This window comes from Electrophorus electricus, chromosome 9 (assembly GCF_013358815.1).
Source record: "Electrophorus electricus isolate fEleEle1 chromosome 9, fEleEle1.pri, whole genome shotgun sequence".
Classification (NCBI taxonomy): Eukaryota; Metazoa; Chordata; class Actinopteri; order Gymnotiformes; family Gymnotidae; genus Electrophorus; species Electrophorus electricus.
The window spans coordinates 8667494-8687913 of NC_049543.1; the positions used below are offsets into that span (position 1 = coordinate 8667494).

Sequence of the window (20420 nt, forward strand, 5' to 3'; positions counted from 1 at the left end):
ACTGTGTCTATTCCTCTATAGTACATTTTGTACTATATAAAGGCAGGGAGTGAAGCAGGGAAACAGGCACGGTGTCCACTTGAACCTGGGGCCACCCAAAGGATAGATGACACCCTGCCTCTCCAATCCTGGGCGTGGTGATCCTGCGTTTCCTTCCAGACCCCTGCCTACTTTAGACTACCCCATACATGGCAGCTAATGGGTATGAAGCTGGTCCTTTCCATATGTTGACAGGACCCTTTCTGTTGGATGAGGCCTCCTTCCAATGTGGCTCTGTCAGACGAAGCCCCTCTGGCTGAGCGGGACCAGAATGCTAACCCTACACAGCTGCCAGGGTAGGTGTTTCAACCTACCCTGCCCACAAATGCTAGTTACGTCAATTGAAACCTGTTGTCAATAGCAACTCCCATGTCCTGTGCCAAAAAACACACATACTAGGTTATCTGTTCCCTGGGAACCCCGCTGGACTGAGTGGCATGCCCACACTACAATCCAGCAAGAAACAGTCAGCCCCTAACCCACAGGACCTAGGGATCACCAAGAACCCCCCGGCCCCCCCCCCCCCCCCCTGCTGAGTAATTCAGGAGGAACCCCTCCCCAATTATACCACTGCAGTGTAGGGGTATGGCTCAGGCATTGGCTCGTCTGTCTCAGTCAGCTCCAGGACTCAGCTACACCAGAAACAAAAACCAAATCAAATCACATCACCAAACACTTACAACCAAACAGCTATTACTACTCAATTAACACTACCAACACAGACATGGCTATGACATATCACTTAATGACAACACAACTAAGCAATTCCCATAGACACCATCTTGCATACATACAAAGATCACATAACCTAATACAACTCACAGAAAAACACTATGTTTAACACGTGACAGAAAACAGCACAGTTATCAACTCAACACCAGCACAACATAGTTCTTACACATCACATAGAAACATGATGAGTAAACACAGAGCAGTTATCACAATAACCACCAACGTCGCAAAACCACAACACGTTTTGTCCAAAAGTGGTGCCACCCCTTCTGCTACACCTCAGGGCCTGGTCCAAAATCACTCAGCAGAACACCAACCCAGTAGGGAGTCTTTGGGAAGACTGCACTGTCATCTTACTTGGTTGCCGAGTCCACTGAAACGAGAGATACATAGAGACAGAACAACAGCGAAACAGCGAGAGAGAGAGCGAGAGAGAGAGAGAGAGAAAGAGAGAGAGAGAAAGAGAGAGAGAGAGAGAGAGAAGACAAACACGGGCACACACAGAAAATGGGAAAACAAAACAAATGGGAGACTGCTGCTTCCAAAAGTGGATGGTAATTCTGCCATAGAACATGGCTAATAAAAGAAAGAGAGAAGCAAATGCAAGTCTCCAACTGAGGTATTTAATGACATGAACGAAACCGAACATAAAAGTGCACTAATGTGAACAAACGAGCCAAAACAATAATGACCGAAACTGGTCATACAAACTAAAACAGGCTTAAATACAGACAACATAATTACAGTAACCCCCAGGTTGTATGGCTACTATTAACCAAACACACCACCTGAGGAAGGCGTGGACATACTTAAGTATCACGTTTCCAGTTAATAGGCTTAGGAAATAAAATTCTCTTAATGGCAGTTCCATTGTTTCCATTGCTTCTTTATTGGAACTGAACTGATTTTTATGTGACCAAACTTCCATTACTAGCACAGCTAGCTGTATCTTTTGAACAGAAATCATGGTCCTGATTGGTTAATCCTGTTTCTCAACATGGCAGTTGTTAGCCAATAAAATGTGTTTATGCAAACTAAGGAATGTTTGTGGCTTTGAACTTTTATGAACATCATTATAGCAAAATTACAGCAGAAAAAACAGTACAGTATCAGCTGCACTGTATGTGTGTTTTTGTACAGTATGAGCTGCACTGTATGTGTTTGTTGTAATGCCCCCATCATTAAACAGTTAGAACTATCATAAAATATTACAGGAGAAGCAGGGTTCCTACCCCCAACCCCACTCTCAGCTATGCCAGTAGCTACCAGTCTTCACAGACCTGTTCAACAAATCAATGAACCTCTGGTCTGTCCGCAGTATCTTCAAACCCTCAATAATCTACTCAGTCTTTAAAAAAGATTAAGATTACAGGTTTAAAGGACTACAGGCTCTGACTTCTGTAGTCATAAAGGTCTTTGAGCAACTTGTCCTAGCCTTTGTGAGAGCTATTTCAGAGCCTTTGCTGGATCCCCTGCAGTTGCCATACAGATCTGTTGATGACACAACCCTGACCCTGCACTTCATGCAAAACTATGACAGCACTCCAGGTACATATACAATGTTGTCCCACTACTGCAATTTAAACTACTGCAATTTAAACTCACCCAGCTGTCTGTGCCAGATTCCATCTGTCATAGATTTCCTGACAAACAGGGGACAGCAGGTGTGGCTGGGAAAACAAATCAGACCCCACAACCTTCAGTACTGGTGTACCTCAAGGCTGTGTGCTCTCGCCTTCTGTTTAGTCTTTATACCAACAACTGGCCAAAGGCCTGTAAAGATTTTAAAGTGGTTGGCCTCATAACCAATGGTCACGAGTCTATCTACAGAAAGGAAGTCAAACAGCTGGAGTCCTCATGCAGTTCCAAACAAATTCCAAACACCCAATGTTTAAATGCCTAAAGACTGTTGAGATGACTGTAGACTTTAGATGGAGTGCCCCCTCAACATCAAACGCTCTGTGGTTCTGAATGTGTGGTTTTGACTCTGTGGTTTTGACTCTAGAGTCATTCAAGTTACTGGGCATCACAATATGCAGGCACCTGAGGTGTGTGGGGATCATCTAAAGTACAGCAGAGGATGTTCTTGCTAAGGTATTTGAAGCCTGCCACAGGCTCTAATGACCTAGTTCTGCAATCACCAAGTTCAACTCACATCCTCCATAACCGTTTAATTTGGTTCCTCCACCTCAGAGGAATGGGGAAAACTAATGCAAAATCGAAACTAGAGATTATTTTGTAATTTATGTAAATGTAATACAATTTGCCACTGTAATATATGTAAATATAATGTAATTTGCCACTGCTTTGCACTACTCAAATGAATCAATACCATTCCATCTAGATTAATATCTACATACAAAAGGACATTTCACACAGTAATACTCTGTTCTACTATACCTCTATTTTGAAATTTTTCTTATTTTACTTAACTTTTATTATTTTACTTGACTCTATTCTGTATACTCATTGTATATCTAGACATAGTCCAGTGTGTAAGGCTGTTTGGCATGTTACATGTGCACTCACCAAGTCAAATTCCTCATACATATAACATACTGGGCAAATAAAACTGATTCTCATTCTAAGCAGCAGGGACCAAGAAGCATTTGCAGTGAGCAATAAATGAATATAACTGTGTAGGAAGACAAGTCAAATCATTAACAAGATCTAAATCTCAATTAACATAAAATTTAATGAAGTGTAAAATATGCCTTCCAATGCAATATCTAACAATTTAAAGATTTTTAAAAATAGATGTTGCATTCTAAGTCACCCATATTCTGTCTCAAAATTCCACATGACATCTAAAATATCCTTCAGATTCAGCCTCCAGAGGGCTGGTGAAGATATTGTGTGATTGAGCCTGTTTCAACACGTGCTTTATGGGAATTTGCCCACCCATTCACACTGAACAACGAAGTCCGGGCCCTGCTGCTCCAGACCCTGCCACGGTTATTTTCTCAGTCTGGTTGTCATCTCTTCAACAAAGCGGGACATTTTTTCAAGGCCTGTAGCAGAAACAGGAGTGAAAAGTTCAAATATTGGACTTTCCTCTGGGGCTGGGGATCAGTTACAAGCCACCCGTGCCAACGTCAACAAGGCAGCTTGGTGGCAGAGGACACCTCCGTCTCGTCTACGGTATGCTGCTGAGATGCCACTATGTTCAAGAGGGAGACAGAAAGGATGGAGTGAAACCCTCCCCATCTTCCATGTAACTGAGCAAGGAATGGCCGCTGTACTTCATAACCTACCACAGATGCGTGTTAAATGGGTCTGTACCACGTTTTCTGTCTGCTGTTCTCTGCGCGGTCATGGTCGAAAGCGAAAGTTACAATTTGGTGGAGAAATATAAGTCATGAGTTGGATTAGTCTCATGTTAAGTAGGTGAATCTGGGATGTTATTATTATTATAGCATCTTTCTCAGACTCAACTAACTGTGTTACAGACAGTTATGAGCTTTTACAAACACTCATACACCAATGAGAAGTGGCAGCCAATTTGTGTCCAACATACTCTCTATCAGAAACCACAGCCCCCTGGGGGATGGCACTAGGTGTAGGGGATGGGGAGGAGGTTAAGACCAGGACAGAGCACCAACCATCACTGGGCATACACATGCCCGCCCACACACACACACACACACACACACACACACACACACACAGGACAAATTAGAATATCCAATCAACCTAATGCTCCATGTCAGCATTGTCATCATTTTGCAATGGAGAGAGAATTATGGTAAGCTCAAGCTGATGTAAGTGCACAGACATGTTTCTTCCCAGTTGCAGCCCCAAAATACTGTTTGCTGTAAATATACAACAAAATACCAGATAGTGCTGAGTAGCAAGACTATTTCTATGACAAATGTCTGTAATAAACAAAACCTCCCCTGACACATTAAGTCTAAGACTAGTAGAAAGCACATTCAAACTACGCTTATCCCATGCCAAATTTTTGTAATAGTCCTAGACTAGTTCAAGCATGCATCAGAAATAATGTTTGGCTGCAAGGGGTACGGCAGATAGTGTTATGTAATCACAAATTTCAAATGGCCTATTCCAATTACACCACAAATTAAGAGACCTGTTCACAGTCATGAAACTGAAGAGCTGCCATATTGCAGTTCATTCCACCTCCATATCTGCATGTAGCAGCCAAATGGCTGTGTAGCATTTTGCACCAGAGCCGTTTCCCTACATCGATAGTAATGGCTGGAGCTTCAGAAGCATTATAAGATTAGGCTGTTTGACTCAGGTGGAATCAGATGGGCTGACTGTGAGAGACATAGCTAAACAAATGCCAGTGGACTTACCAAGGAGAAACAGTGGCTTGTGGGAAACAGAGGCTTTTTTCTCTTTCACCTCCCCTGCCCTTGTCTGTCATGCTGTTTCCAAAAGGGTGCTGTGCACCAGGCTCCCCTGACAAGGCTCTAGATGGAGCTTTTGGCAGGTTGATATAAAGTGCGGAGTGCCCCCTACTGGGGTACAAGAGCAATTTCCATTTAAACTCTAAGATGCATTTAAGCTTTAAATCTCCATTTAAGTGTCCATTTAAGTACAGTCAAGTGGTGGTTCGCAGTCAAAAACTTACTGAACCTTACAAATCTTTCAGTTGAGTGAACTGGCATACACAATTACATGGGTGGTGCTCTTCTGTGGACTTTTAAAATGAACCTGACACTGCTAAAATAAGGCATGTGATTTAAAATGAAATAACTTCAGGAATCTTATACATTTTAGTTTAAAGGGGAAAAGGGTGGAAAAAATCAGATGCACCACGCAATATGCAGAAATATTTGCAACATAATCTGTTTCAAAATAGGCATTGTGTGTGTCATACATATCATGCCAGGTATGCCAGGTACACATGATATCTCTATTTGTCAACAGTGGTATTCCGAGTGGTGTTCCACTGTAGTGGGTGTTATAATGCTTCCATTAATTGACTCTGCTTGTATAATTTTGTTTAGGCTTATACAGATTTTTAATAAATTCAGACAAATTCATCATTTAATCTAAACAAACCTTTGCTACTCACTTACTCTGCACATAGATAGAAACACGTCTTTCCAGCGAACAACCAAAGTAGTAATTTTTCGGTCCTCCGGAGCAGAATGTTGTTAATCTGTAATTTGAATCTCTGCCTTCACTGCATTGCAAACCTGCATAAATAATGACTCACGGACTGCTGTGCTTAAATGCATGTGCATGTGTGAAGGTGGGCCACTTTGGTGGCTTTCTATCTGAAATGTTCCTGGCTTCCATCATGGCTGCATGGTCTGGAAAGTGGGCTTTCCTCCTAGAAGTAGCTGCTCCAAAAGGTTAACTGTCTGGAGCTTGTCTGGATGTATCAACGAGTTTTGGAGACCCTTTTTAAAAAGGTGGCCAGTAAGAATGGCCAAGGTCATGAAGCTGACTTGTGCGAAGTATGAAATGCTGTATAATTGCTTCTTAGAGTCGGTGGAAGCAGCGGACAAAATCTCTCTCTCACAGATTAAAATATGTTTCTTTCTGTTAATTAAGTTCCTCTCATGAGTGTGCTGAGTCATCTAATTTGCATGCTGTTGTAAGCTTGCACACCAATGAATGAGCGTCAAGAGAAGTCAGAGACGCACTGGAAACAGAAGATACTGGTCTTCTGTAAATTAACTGTAAGTTTTAATGTAGTGCTCTCTGGTATACATATGCACACACATACACACACCACCCACACACATGCCTTGCAAACGCCAGAAAATCGCTGGGAAGTTGGGAAATAGAGGAAAGTTAGCATCATTGGTCACGCTGCCCCCTTTCATTCATGGCACTTGTTATGTAAAAAATAAGGAATCTTTTGAAACAGTGACCTATACTCGTTAAAGTCATTGCTCTGAGACTTTGGAATTCCATTTAAGTAGGTCACTTTTCCCTTTTTTATAGGCTGTTACTGTTTTCTTTGGCCTACTGAAAAAAAAAACATCATCCAAGCTTCCTTTTGACTGTTAATATTTTTAGAGCACCCACTGAGTTACTAAAAGGTGCATTATGCGCTTTTAACACACAGTGGATAAGGAGTTTTGGTTTTGGTCCAATTCCAAATGTGTCAGGAAAAGTGTACCTGCTGACTCTGCATGGACTGCTCAGTAAAATTTTACACATGGCAGTCATCAGGTCTCTTGCAATTAAAGCCATCTAATTTCTGCTGCTTCATAGAAAAAGCTTTTTTTTCCATGCGAAGTAACAGAAACCCTCTCCACTATTCTAGAAAACCTCTCCACTAGCTTGTCTTTGCACCTTTGTCTTTTTTTTTTTCTAAAATAACACCATTTATGTGTATTCACGCTTGTGTAATGGTCGCAGATAAAACCAAAGAATAAATAACAAAGGCTCGAGAAGCTGCTCGAAAAGGTCTTTTTTATTTTATATGGCAATGATGTGTTAAATTATGTCAAACTGTGTCACTCTTCTCCTTTCAGAGGAGTCCTGCTTGTTTCCTGCAGATTTTTATAGCTGTACCTCTTTTCTCCTAGTGACGTCCACGGACGAGTTTATTCACCCTCTGCGAGGGTGGGTCACCACCAGCAAGACGTGCATTGTGACTTTGACGGGCCTTTTGCTAGCTATTGTAGTCCATGTTTTGTTTTGCTTTTTTCCCTTTCTCCTCTTTTTTTTTATTTTGTGCCCCAAACAAAAGCGGAAGTGGAGCGAGTGACCGGCACGACAATTATCTGCCTGTTTCACATCCACTGGCTTGCCCTTTGTGATGTCAGCGAGGTCAGCCATGATGCAAAGCTGCCACTGAGTGTGGTCTGACCGACACTCTCACGTACCACATGCCAACCCAAACAAAACAATGAGCTGTTGGATTGCAAGAAGTTCAAGCATCCTTTGGCACGCGCACACACACACACACACACACACACACACACACAATATATATATATATATATATATATATATATATATATATATATATATATATATATATATATATATATATATATATATATATATATATTGGAAACTAACAGCCTTTCAACTTTTAATATGTTGGATATTAACAATGTTGACTCTTAATGTCAACCCAGTGGCAAATTCTTCGTCTGACCACTTTACACCCTTATGAAATGTCTAACAAGAAGGGCAGGCTGGTTTGAAGGAATCACAGTTACAAAGGAGGTGCTGACGTTCCATTTTTATCCCCCAGTAAAACCTTAAGGGTCATGCTGACCTGAGAAGAGACTGATTCTCAGGACCCCTAAGCACCCCTTTTAATCAACGATAACAATACTGCTGGAATTTCATACCCACGTCTCAGCATTCTGGGGAAGTGGCCAAGCTTGTGAGTGAAAGGGAGAGCGAAACATTGGCTTCTGTGCCTAATCATCACTCCTGCAGAGGAGTTGAATGTATTTATAGAAACCCTCTTGTGAGAGCCCTGGGAAGACACAGGTCAGGATCTCTTCTGTGGCAATAAACAAAACCCAGAAAACTTTTTGTTTTCATGACCTCTCTGACTTTTAGGTAGAAATTGTGGTAGAGTGAGTGAACTTGTAGTTATTGCTGTACTTTTCAAGCAGACTCCAAACTCTGCAGCGAAGGGGCTGTTAAAGAAGAGCGCAGATGTGAAATAAAAATGTGCTGAGTGCTTGCAGTGCCCCTGCAGGGCTCATTGGTGCAGAGGGAAAGAGAAATGTAACCTGGAAGGCACCAGCAGTAAGCAACACAGCACAGTGCCCTCCACAATTGGCACCCTTGAAAAGATGTGCAAAATAGCTAACAATGTCAATATCAGCTTGATCTCACACTGGACAAATTACAGAAATCTACTTCAAATCTTACTTCAAAATACATGTGACAATTACAGACACCCCTAGAAATTCACACAAACAAAATCTAATTAATTAAATCCCTGGTCATAAGCACAACCAAGTCTTTCATTGGTCCTCCATGACTTCCTGTTTCACTGGGGTATACATATAAAAATGAGGTCAAAGGCAGGCCAAAGGTCCTCAGCCATCTAACATGACGAACATCAGAAAAGACACAAACAAAACAGGAACTTCTTTACGTTCACAATTCAGGAAGCAATACCTATAAAAGTTGATATACACCTGGCTCCACTCATATGCGGCCACCTCCATGCCAAACAAACTATTTATAAAGCTCATCAGCAGAATGTCTCTGCTGATGCTGAAAGTCAATCGTCAGTGCCCAGTGTTCTCTAACTGTCACTGGCACTTGGATTGGATATAATCAGATTTTTAAAAAATTAACATGCCTGGAGCCAAGAATCAGAATGTGGGTTTGGTGTAAAGAGTCAAGGTCATGCCAAAAACAATCCATTTACAGTTGTGCAGTATTCTGCAGTATTCTGGTGGATCTGTGATACTGTGGGACTCCTTTTTAAGGGCTATAAAATCTTGTTAGAATATATGACATTATAAATACCAGGGGATTTTAGACCAAAACCTTGGTACCTCTGCCAGAAATCTAAGACTGGTTTGGAGTTGGATCCTTTAGTTACACAATGATCCAAAGTACACCTTTAGCTCCACACAAAAATGGTTCACTGACCACAGAATGAAGCTTCTGCAGTTGCCTGTGACTTAAACCCAACTGAAATCCTGTGGGGTGTGATGAAAAATACACAAGCAAAGATCAAAGATTCTGAGGAGGAATGGCCTCATATTCATTTATATTAACTTATTCATTTATAAACCCATGTCTTTTGTTGTCATTTAACCTTTTGCATTGAGATAATGGACTTCACTGGGCTGTTAAAAAAAACAACTAAAAAGTAGATACGTACCATACTGACGAATCCTACACTGGCTATGATAAGAAATAACTGCTAATAATATTAGGCTGTACAACTACCGTGTAGGCCTATAGCTTAATCAATAATAATATATTACCTAATATATTACCAAGACAATATGTAACAATAACTTCTGGGATCGTCTACTTATCCAACGAAGTCATATACTTTATGATACACATTTCTTTGTTATGCCCTTATTGACATGTAGTAGCTTCAGTGTAACAGCACTGCGATACCAATACTACGGTTTTAAAACAGGCGAATATGCAGCTAAATTCACAGAGGAAGACGAGACAGACACATGAATTACCAGACCGAGGCCGAGCCTTCACAGTTCACTTCAAAAAAGTACTTCCATGTGTTTTCTTTCTATATTCCTCCTCCTTTTTTTGCACATGTGTTTCGCTAGAAACGGGCAGATACTGACGTCACGGCAGGGTTGGTCTGTAGTTTATTAGCCAGAGCGAAGTGCCAGGTTGCAAGAGCTCAGACACGGCTCTGTCCGGTTAGCAGACGTCTCAGCTATGCTACTACCCTACTAAAGAGATGTTGTTTTAAGTTTTATTTTACCCCTAAAAACAAACAAACAAACAAACAAAAAAAAACCCAAAACATTGACTCAAGTGCTGCAACTTTGAACTCACGTAATTACTTTTTTTTAAAAACTTACTTTTAGTTGGTTGTTGCAGATTCACTGACGTTAAAGATTTTATTAGTGTACAAGTGCTGTGCTGCTCATTACTTTTTAAGGGATTATAGCACGTACTGAAACATCAGAGTGGGACTATTTCTGTTCGTGCTGAAGTTGAACTGACTCGTGATGGTTGTGCTGTCACCCAGGTTACTAATTGTAGGAGTTGTAGTAGGTTTGACTTCAGCCGCTTTGGTAAGTGAGACTTCAGACGCTTCGTTTCTACATGAAAAGTTGTGTGGAGAAAGTTAACATTGAGTGAGAAAATGTGCCATTTTGTAAGAAGATCAAGAACAACACTGTATCGATGAACCTATGGCAGTTGATCTCAGGGATTAGCATCATAGCCTAATTAATTTGGGATAAAATCCGGATTTTGTAGCCAGTACCGCTGAGTCTGTTGAATGACAATACGATTCTTTATTTGCTGTCGTATATGACAATTCAGATGTACTCAGGTCAGCGTTATTAGGAAACATTTTATTTCACAGAATGAATACACAGCTTATTGCCCTTCATAATCGATTCTTTCATGCCTAGTTCTTAGGTATGTGAAATCGAAAGTTGAACACCTGCCAGATTTCACAGGCTCTTTAACAGAGTCCCACTTTTAACTTCATTCACACGGATGGGCTCGTTTTTGTAAGATATTTTTGAAGGTTAAACCTAAACTAGGTGTATACTGAATTTTATTTGTTTAAAATCTTTATTTCTCCTTTGTTTCAGGCTGGTGAAATAAATAAAGAAGGTAAGTAAACAAGCAAACAACCTAACCAAAACAAAACACACCCCTTCCTCAAAAACCCAACAAATGCTGATTCTGTTTGCTACTTGCGTACGCTCTCAGTATGAGATTTGTTTTAGACTGCAAGGTCAGTGTAATAAACTGAACAGTGTTCTGCATGTCACCAATAGTCTGAGGAGCAAAAATTGTCCTTGTGAGATAGCCTGCATTTGATGCAACATTGTTTGTTAGATTGTGAAGTGGAGCATGAATGGTTTTACTTAATGTCAATGAGTCAACAGACAGAGCAAAAAACCCAAAAACAACAACAACAAAAAAAAACATTTACTGTATATATTTGCCTGTAAGCATAAAAATGAGGTAACTCTTTTGGTAAAAGCTAAACATGTTTGGATGCTTCCATTCATTTCCAGTTGAAGACTTAAAACAAGCAAAGAAAAGCAACTGACACCAGTACATTGTCTTTTTTGACCAGGTAATAATCAGGTAGTGAGAAATGGAAGAATAGATGATAGTTAAGATTAATAGACCAAACAACACCATGAGGGACTGCTTGCTATAGGTATAGGAAATATAAACCGTAACCAGCTAGCTAGAGCCGAGCATGCGATATATCCACTGTCAAAAATAAAACTGAAAGGTTGATGATAATTCTGGGAAGAAATTAATATTCAGTGTGGACTGTTCTGCAGATTTTTGCTAGGGTGTCTCTGATGGTTGGTTATATATATTGACCATGCCCTCAAGCACATTTGAGTTGAGGAAGCTTTTAAGTACAGTGAAAATGCACTGTAATTGGTTTTAGCTATTGTATGTGACCATAAATGAACAGTGAAACATCCTAAAAAATACCACATGGAGAAAACATTCCTAAGTTTTATGAGGAGACAGGATTCTGATGCTTGAGAAGATATTTTTTTTTAAGTTGGAATGGCCTAGTTTATGACTTTAATAGCTTTATATTTATACAGTTGAACTATGACTCATATTCCCTTTTAATATTCCAGTAAATAACTCAACGTAATTAGAGACAATCACAGCGTTTGACAGGAATTCGGATGTCCTTGTGGAAGCCTTTTTTTCTTAGTTTTTGACAGCTGGCCTGGATGTCTGAGACCAGGGAGCTCCAGTATGTTAGTTTTTTTTTTTTCTGTCAATGTGCCTAAAGCCAGATTTTTGCTGCCATTTGCATGCCATTTTGTCAAACTTACAATGCGTGTCAAACAATAACATCTGCTTTTATTTCTCACTTGGCCAATGCCAAGCAAATTACAAGGCACACGGCCTTTGGCTACAGCACCTTTTTTTTTTTTTTTTTTTTTATTTGAGATGCTTACCTGCATCCAAGCCATCATTTATCCTTTCACAAGGTAGGTCAAGTGAAGGTGGAAAATAAGACAGTTTGAGGGCTTTACACTTCCTTTCAATAATAAGTTAACCACAAATAAGCAGGTAAAAGAATATCCTCATATAAACATGTCAAATTCAGGTGAATTACTGTCCGAGTAGTAGGGGATGATCCAAATTTCTAAACTGTATTACCCTACACTGGATCCACAAAAAGCTTTTTTGTTTTCTCTCAAATTGAGTGTTATTGAGTGAGCTCTGTTGAAATATAGACTGATAGAGTAAAACATTAACGCAGATTAGTTGTGAAAGTTCTGATTCTCAGGAGAAGATCTAACCTTGGTTGCCAGCCTACCTCCTAGAGGTGTTATTTTGTCTGATCTGCCAATCAGTGTTTTTTTTAGCACCTTTTACCACCTGGTTTAGGTCACTCTGGAGCTTCTGACTGTTGCTTTGAACCTAAACTCACAGGTAGGAGGGTTGATCTCTAGGAGGAGGGTGGCTGACCACTGAACTAACAGGTGTGCTCTCCCTGTCTCCTGTCTTGTCAGACTTCTTGAAAAACCGCCTGAAGGAATATGGCCTCATCACGCCCATCAGCACTGACTCCGAGGGCCACTTCCTGTCACACCTGCTCTCGGCCAACCACAACCAGCGCACAAAACGTGACACGGCCGCCAGCTTGGAGCCGCCTGATGAGAGGCTGTTCTTTAATGTCACTGCCTTTGGCAAGGAGTTCCACCTGCGCCTTCGCCCCAACAAGAGGCTGGTGGCCCCCGGGGCCGTGGTGGAGTGGCATGGTGAATCGGAAGAGGCAGTCAGCATAGAGAACGACACTCAGACAGACAGGATCTTGAAGAGGGAGCTTCTCAGGACAGACTGCACGTTTATTGGGGACATCACTGACGTGCCCGGAGCCTCTGTGGCCATAAACAACTGCGATGGCCTGGTGAGTTTTACATTTCCCAATCTCCTGGAGGCTTCTTGTTTGACTCTGAATGTGTACGACCATTTGCTCCGTGCCCTTTGTGCATTGTCTAACCATGAACTGTTACGTCCTTTGGTGATATAAAAAATTTTGTGCTCTCACTCAAACATGTTTGAATTAATTGAATCTGGGTGGAATTCCTTGGTGATCTGATTATGATCTGCAGAATTTGTCATCCCCAATCTGTAGCAGACTTGCAAGGAACCTCCTGACTCTCTACCACTCTCTCTCTCACAAAAAATACAGACTGCAGACTCAGCTTCCTCTTTACGCAACTTATACTTCTCCTTGTAAACATTTTTTTCCACCTTGTGGGGTTGCATGGCGTATAGCTCGCTTAGTCTAGCTTCTGGCCTACAGAGATTAAACATTTCCCCATATCCTATGATGCTGGAATTTAAGGTGATGGGGTTAAAAAAGGAATATGTATGTACCTTACTCCTGACAAAATTAGTTTAAGTTATAACTATAATGAATTAAATTTAGAACTTAAAGAAGAGTTTTGGCTTGAATTGGAAATATATATACTAAGATATGGGCTTTATCTGTACCTTAATTCTCCATGTTATTAGTTTGAGTTTCAGCTTCCATGAGGAAGACCACCTGTAAACATTTCATTTGTTACTTTAAGAAGAGACTGCTGGTGGCGATACATTTTGATAAATTTGATAAATTGTTGGAGGGCACCAAACACTCAAAATGCACTGTAAAGTGAATGTCTGAGCTTTTGTGTAGGGCCAGTTCCAGCTGAAGTGTGCTGTCCCTCTGTTTGATTTAAGAAGTGGTCTGGGTTTTCATCGACTTGCTCAGGGAGATGAAAAATTGCAAGCTGTAGGTTCTTCCAGGCTGTAGACTTTCTTACACTAGATGATGTATGCCCCTGGGGAGAATGACCAGACTGATGGCAGAGTTGAGTTAACCTCGTATTGCTCCAGGATGCTGACCAAATGAGCTTTAGCCCTGAATACTCCAGAGTTTGGCCAACACAGGGGGGGAGAGCACTCTTCTTCAACTCAGATGCAGCCAGAGGTGAGGGGTGAGGGCAGGGTTTACAGCAGGTAAACTGGGACAATCCATAAGTGCTTCTAACACTATTATATTGCACCATTAATTTAGTTTACTATAAAAAAAATCATTTTCATTTAATTTACCATCTTTTCATTTGTGTAAAAGTTCTGAAATGGGCATCAAAGAAGGCCCGGAAGTGTAACTTGGTAATGATAATTTGTTACCAAGGTTGTTAAAGTGTCACACCGGGTGGAAGAAGATGGAGTGTGGGGTTATCAGAAGTTGACCTCTCCTAACCTCCAGGTTGCTTCTCTGTCTCAGGTAGCATTAGAGTGTGCAGCATTTCCAAGAAGTATTCAGTGACTGTGTGGAATAAATCAAAGCAATTTATCAATAAAAAAACCCCAAACACCTCAGTGATTTGGTGTTAAAGTAGAGCTTTTGCATTGCCAGCAAGGTACATTTAAATTTATGGCATTTGGCAGATGCTCTTATCTAGAGCGACTTGCAAAATTAGACAAACAATGGTTGAAAGATGGAGCCATTTGAACCCATTTCTGGTGGTGATTTTTTTACTTCCTCAGTGCTTTTTAAAATGACTCTTCTTACCTAAATATAGACTCTTCTCATTTTTTGACTTGTGAGTTCAAGTATAACAAAATGTACAACAAGCTGTTATGCCAAATATTTCACAGGATTTCTTTTGCAGATTTCTTAGAAGACCTTGCATAATGTATGCCATATGAGCAACGTTTCAGTGCATCTGTATCCGTGGATGATTTCATCATTCAGCCAGAGGCAGACAAGTCATTTTACGGACGCTATTAAGGCTGAAGTCAATCCAAGGGTTTGCTACTTTCCTTACATCGCCACGACCAACAAACCAACAATCCATCCTACTTCATTTTTTGGAAATCTTTCTTTGGCGCCTTGTGACACTATTGCGACCTTCATCCTCACATTATCCCAGAGCAGCGGAACAAACGGAGAGCTCTTTCAAATAGCCTTTCATGTAAAGTGGCACTCTCCGTCTTCGTTAGATGTGCGTGCTTCACTGGTATTAATTAGGGTCTGGGAGTCCTCGTGCGCAGTCTCGCCACTCAGGTCTGTGAGTCCCGTGTAGGTTGGGGGGATGGGGGTGTGTGAAGGAGGAACAGAAGGGGCCGGCTCACAGGAGAAAAGCATGTTTCAGGCCCACGAGCATTCCTTTGAAAGAAGAAAAAAAAGGAAGAGGAGGAGGTCTTCAGAATGATGCAGTTCTTCTGTTTCTTCTGTGCAAGACTGCCAGATCTAAGAGTGGCATCTGAAACAGTGTCAGAAGATGCCGACATATCAGTATAAAGTTGCAACCGGACCTGACAAACACAGTGAGGTCTGGTTATGCTGATGTCTACTAATGCACTGAGGACTATTAATCTGATATGCATTCGGACACAAGGTTAACTGCTGTGGAGCACTTACACATAGTCCTGCCTTTGCAGAAATGCTGTCAGGTGCAGGCTTCAAGAGATGCACTGCTTGCATGGCCTGGGCGTGGTCTGAGCAGAGCCAGCCAGCTCGGGCTAATTGGACTCTTCCCATATCTGGCGGCTCACTGTCTTTAATGTAGTCTGCCTTACTCTGGATCCAGGGTGCTGAGCGATGCCCCTCTCCCTCTCTTTAATGACCTGTGCCACTTCACTGGACTCCTGGCAGGGCTACACACGGGCACAGACCCAGGCGCCCCACCACCCCCATCCTCCCTTCCCCCCCTCTCCCCTCCCCTTCCCTGGCCTCCCCCGTCCACCAGGCTGCATCTTTTGTCTGGAGCTTAGCGCCTCCACCGGAGGCGACGCTCGTCAGCTGGCTATCTCACGCGCCCGCAGCCAGCGATGGTCCTCAGATCCGCGTGCTGACGTGGAGGGGCCCTCTGAACTCTGGCGCTTCCGTGGCCTGATTCATGCCTCGCATTCCTGCAGAGGCGAACAAAGGGTGCTGTGTTAAAATCGGAACTGTTTGCAGAGTCAAAAATAAGAGTTTTTGGAGGCTCCAACTGCATTTTTAGACGTTGCGTTTGAAGTCGTTATTCTGTTCACTGCGTTTTGTTGTTGCAACAGTGCTTCATTAGCTGCTGATTGTCTCCATTTGATCTCAGATGGAGCATAAATCGAGAACACTGACAGTCTCTTATGACCTGTTATGCCATGCTGCTTCTTTTCACAAAGTTCCCACAAATGTGGAGCTATGGTTCAAAGAAGTAAAGAAAAGTAAGATACAGTGTACAGGACCTGCACTGTCCTAAGCCACAGTGGTGTTGTGTAAGCTAGTGTGCTTGATTTCAAAAGGAATTGCTCTTTGCTCTCTTACTGGGCAAGGCCCTTAACCCTCAATTGCTCAAGTTGTACTCAGTCATAATTATAAGTTGCTTTGGATAAAAGCGTCAGCTAAATGCCTTAAATGTAAATGTACTGTGTGTCCAGTGCTTGGCCCAGTGCTAGCATTGATGGCCCTCACTGTAGGAGCTCAAAGATTCATATGAGTTCCTGTGGCCAGCAAGAACAGACACACTGAAAATAATTGTCTAAGAACAGATTAAAACACCCATTGGTCCTAAATGCAATGGCTAAGGCTTGCCTTAATCATGGTAATAAACTGTTTTCTGAGTACAGTTAAGAGTGCTCTCTGACTGGATACCAAAAAATACAACTGGTCTAAAAACCTGTGCTAAAATACTTAAAACCTCTAGACAGGGATCTATATGAGTATGCACTTTATTTGTATCTGCTTTATTGTAAGGATACTCTGCAGTTTTGCATGACACTACTACTGAGGGCTTGAACGCGTGAATAAATTGCCAAGGAGTGCCGTTATTTGGCATGGTGGCACAGTGGTTAGTATTGCTGCCTCAGAGCTATAATGACCCAGCCTTGGTGGAGCGTGCACATTCTACCTGTGCCTGTGTTTCCAAAGACATGTGTGTTAGGTTGATTGGTGTCTCTAATTTGGCCTGGTGTGTGTGTGTGTGTGTGTGTGTGTGTGTGTGTGTGTATCAGTGAGAAAGAGAGAGGGAGAGAGAGAGAGAGAGTGCACGTGTGAGTGTGAGTGTATGCGTGTGCGTGTGTGCGGTCATGTGCCCTGTGATGCATTACCGCTCTGTCTAGGATTGGTCCCTGCCTTGGCGCCCTGTTCTGCTGAGATAGGCTCCACCTCCCCATGACCCTGACTTGGGTTAAGTGGTTTAGGGTGTATGTGTATGTTTGGATAGTGTTTTTATTAAAGTGCTCTTTATGAGGTTTCAGATAGAGAATGAGAATGTAGTTCCAGCTATAGGCTAGTGTATTGCTGATTGTGTTTACTGCACTTTTAATTCAAGTTTTCAGTCAGCAACCCTTCCCAGTGTCCGAACCTTGTGAACTCTTTATTTTTTTATATAAAGCAGTACCACTGTGAGCTCTAAAGCCAACCATCTAGGGAAAACACATATTTTTTACCAAATATTGGCTCAGCCCAATGACTCCTTTCAGCATCCAAGACTGAAATCAGGTAAAGTTTGGAGCTTGAGAGACTGTCCTGGCGCTTGCAGCAGACAAGAATAATTGACCTAAATCAAGACCTTTTGGAAGCTTTCTCCCACTTAATGTTAACTGTTACCTCACTCAGGACGTGCTAAGTACACAACCTGCCTTCTATTTTGCTCAGGTCCTTCGACAAACAGGCTGTTTTTGCTAAATTACATTTTCAAACGGTAAATTTTTCCAACAATTTCTTGAGAAGCACCTGTGCTTTGAAGCATCACTTTAAAATCCTCTTCACTTGTGTCACTCGGTGAGCAGACAATGGATCAGAGTGAAAAGCTTTAAGAGTTCCAGGGTTTTTCTTAAATCTTGGCACTGTGGTCTGCAGTGCACAAAGCATTTGCAAGTGTGACAGTGTGGTCCCAGATTCCTTGGCCACACAAATGCGCATGACACACCTCCGCCAGCGAGCTTGACACACCTCCGTCTTCCTCGCTCTCCTTGAATATCTTCTGCACGTCATTCCCATGATACAACTCACAATGCCCCTGCATAGCTTTATGTTGCAGAAGAGGGCACACAGGAGATTTAGTGCATTCAAGGGCATTAAAAAAAAGGTTCCTTTTGGAGCAAAGTGGAGCCGGTTCCTTCTCCCAGCGAAGTGCAACCAAGCACAGAAGTTGTATTCACTAATCGTTATTGATGTAGCATGTTGATTCAGCCAAGGAGCCGGCCTGTTTCAGAGGCCTGACCCCTGAGCTGTTTTGGTGTACGGTTTGAGGTCCAGCAGGGGTGGTGCCTGAGGATATGTTGAGGCAAGCTGCATCTTTAAGTTTGTTTCAGTCAAAACCAAAGAGCAGTATGCACTCTAAGCACTTTTATTGATATATTTTTATGTTTATGCATTTTTAATCATAAGCCCTTTCTGTTGTTGCTGTCCCCAGACATTGAGGCCTATTCACTGATCGTTTTATTTTCAGTTCACCAGAAAGGGCTCACCACCACTCAGAGCACTGTGTAAATGTTTGCTCTTTTTCTGTCTTGACAACACAAAAAGAAATGAATGAAACAGATTTTATTCTGGTATTGCCTTTTTAAATTAAATTGAGGCTGAGGAAATTAAAACGTTGCTGCGTGTGGTTTCGTTTTCTCTTTGCCGGTTCCATTGGATTGTTTTGTTAAAAGGTGTTTTCTGAACAAAGATTTGCTTTGGTTGTAGGACATTTTGGATGGGGGAGGTTTCAAATGCCACATATGCTGAACAAATCAAGGTGCCACATTTGAATTTCTGCAAAGATATGAACAGATCTTAGCAAACATTTGTCCACAAGTGAGGCTGGTGCTTGTGGACTAACTTTGTAGAGCCTAGACATTTTTTTCACTTGTTCATTATAATTTGCCTCATAGTGCAACTTTTGCGTTACTGCAAATAAGTGAAACATGCAATTATATTAAGCCTGATGAGGGTGGAATTGGCATCTACATTTTGCTAAGTAGAGACATAAAATGTTTTATAACTGCATCTTGTTTATTATGATTTTCCTTCCCAAAAACAGAGATTCTTCTTTTGCCTTCCTAGCATTGGCGGCTTTGTGCATCTTTTTCTCTCAGAGAAAGAAATTATCTGTAGAATTTTTGCTTAACGTTCCTTTTTAGGGAGGGATGAAAATGGCAGGTAATGATGACGAAGGTTTGCACACATTTCTAAACCAAACACGCCTTGAAATGTGGAGGGTGAAAGGTGGCTGTGTCTCAGGCTGAATCCGTGCTCTTTTTTTTTTTTTTTTTTTGGAAGGTGGCAGCATGTTCATACCGGCTCCTTAAGAAGTTTAGACTGGAGGGCAGTCTAGAAAACTGGACCCCTTCAGCTGAATCCCATATGTTTGTCTTGGCCAGGAATGGGTGTCTGCTTGGCTAGCTCCGATGCTGGGGATATTAAACTGATGGAACACAGAACTCTTGATCCCTTTCTGAGGGCTGCTATTTAGGCAATGGCAAGGCTCTGTTAAGCCACCTGACTTTGTCTCCCATGTAAAACTAGCACCTTATTGGTCGGTAGAGCATGGGAGTTGGCAGCAGGGGTAACCACCTGACCACCTTGCTCAGTAACATCTCTCGCTGAAGGTTTACTTGCCACAAGACAAATCCTGCTTTTCGGTTGGATGAGGAAGCACCGCATGTTAAGGTTCTGTGTGAATTTTCTTGCTGGGCTTCCATGATGAAAGCAGGTTGTATTGCACACATTCCCGCAGCATATGTTCTCTTTGGACTGTACATAATAAGCACGTGTGGTGTCCAGACAGCCTTGAGCCCATCACTATTTTCAAACTGTTGCTGTCTCAAAATTACAATGCATTGCTGATTGGGCATTTACACCAGTGATTTTAGCACATTTTGGAAAAGTCCCAGATCTGTGGGTGGACCATGACATGAAATAATTTTTATCTGCATTTGAAAGAAAGGCTTCAGTGAATACAAAAGCCACGATGACCTAATTTAAGACTAATCTTGGGGTGAAAATGGCTTTGCTGACCCTTAATAGACTGGGCGACAGAAACGCAGCAATA

At 41.8% G+C, this 20420-nt stretch overlaps 1 protein-coding gene across 1 annotated transcript in view; it reads left to right on the forward strand.

Annotated features, from left to right (window-relative positions):
* Nucleotides 1-10096: 10096 nt before the first annotated feature.
* The window catches only part of adamts3 (ADAM metallopeptidase with thrombospondin type 1 motif, 3), a 76965-nt gene continuing 66641 nt past the window's right edge, over nt 10097-20420 (forward strand). Inside the window, exons 1-3 of the mRNA XM_027028514.2 lie at nt 10097-10466; nt 10998-11019; nt 12915-13312. Of these exons, the coding sequence (XP_026884315.2) occupies nt 10401-10466; nt 10998-11019; nt 12915-13312 (486 nt within the window). The 5' untranslated portion in view covers nt 10097-10400. The remainder of the gene's footprint in view (nt 10467-10997; nt 11020-12914; nt 13313-20420) is intronic.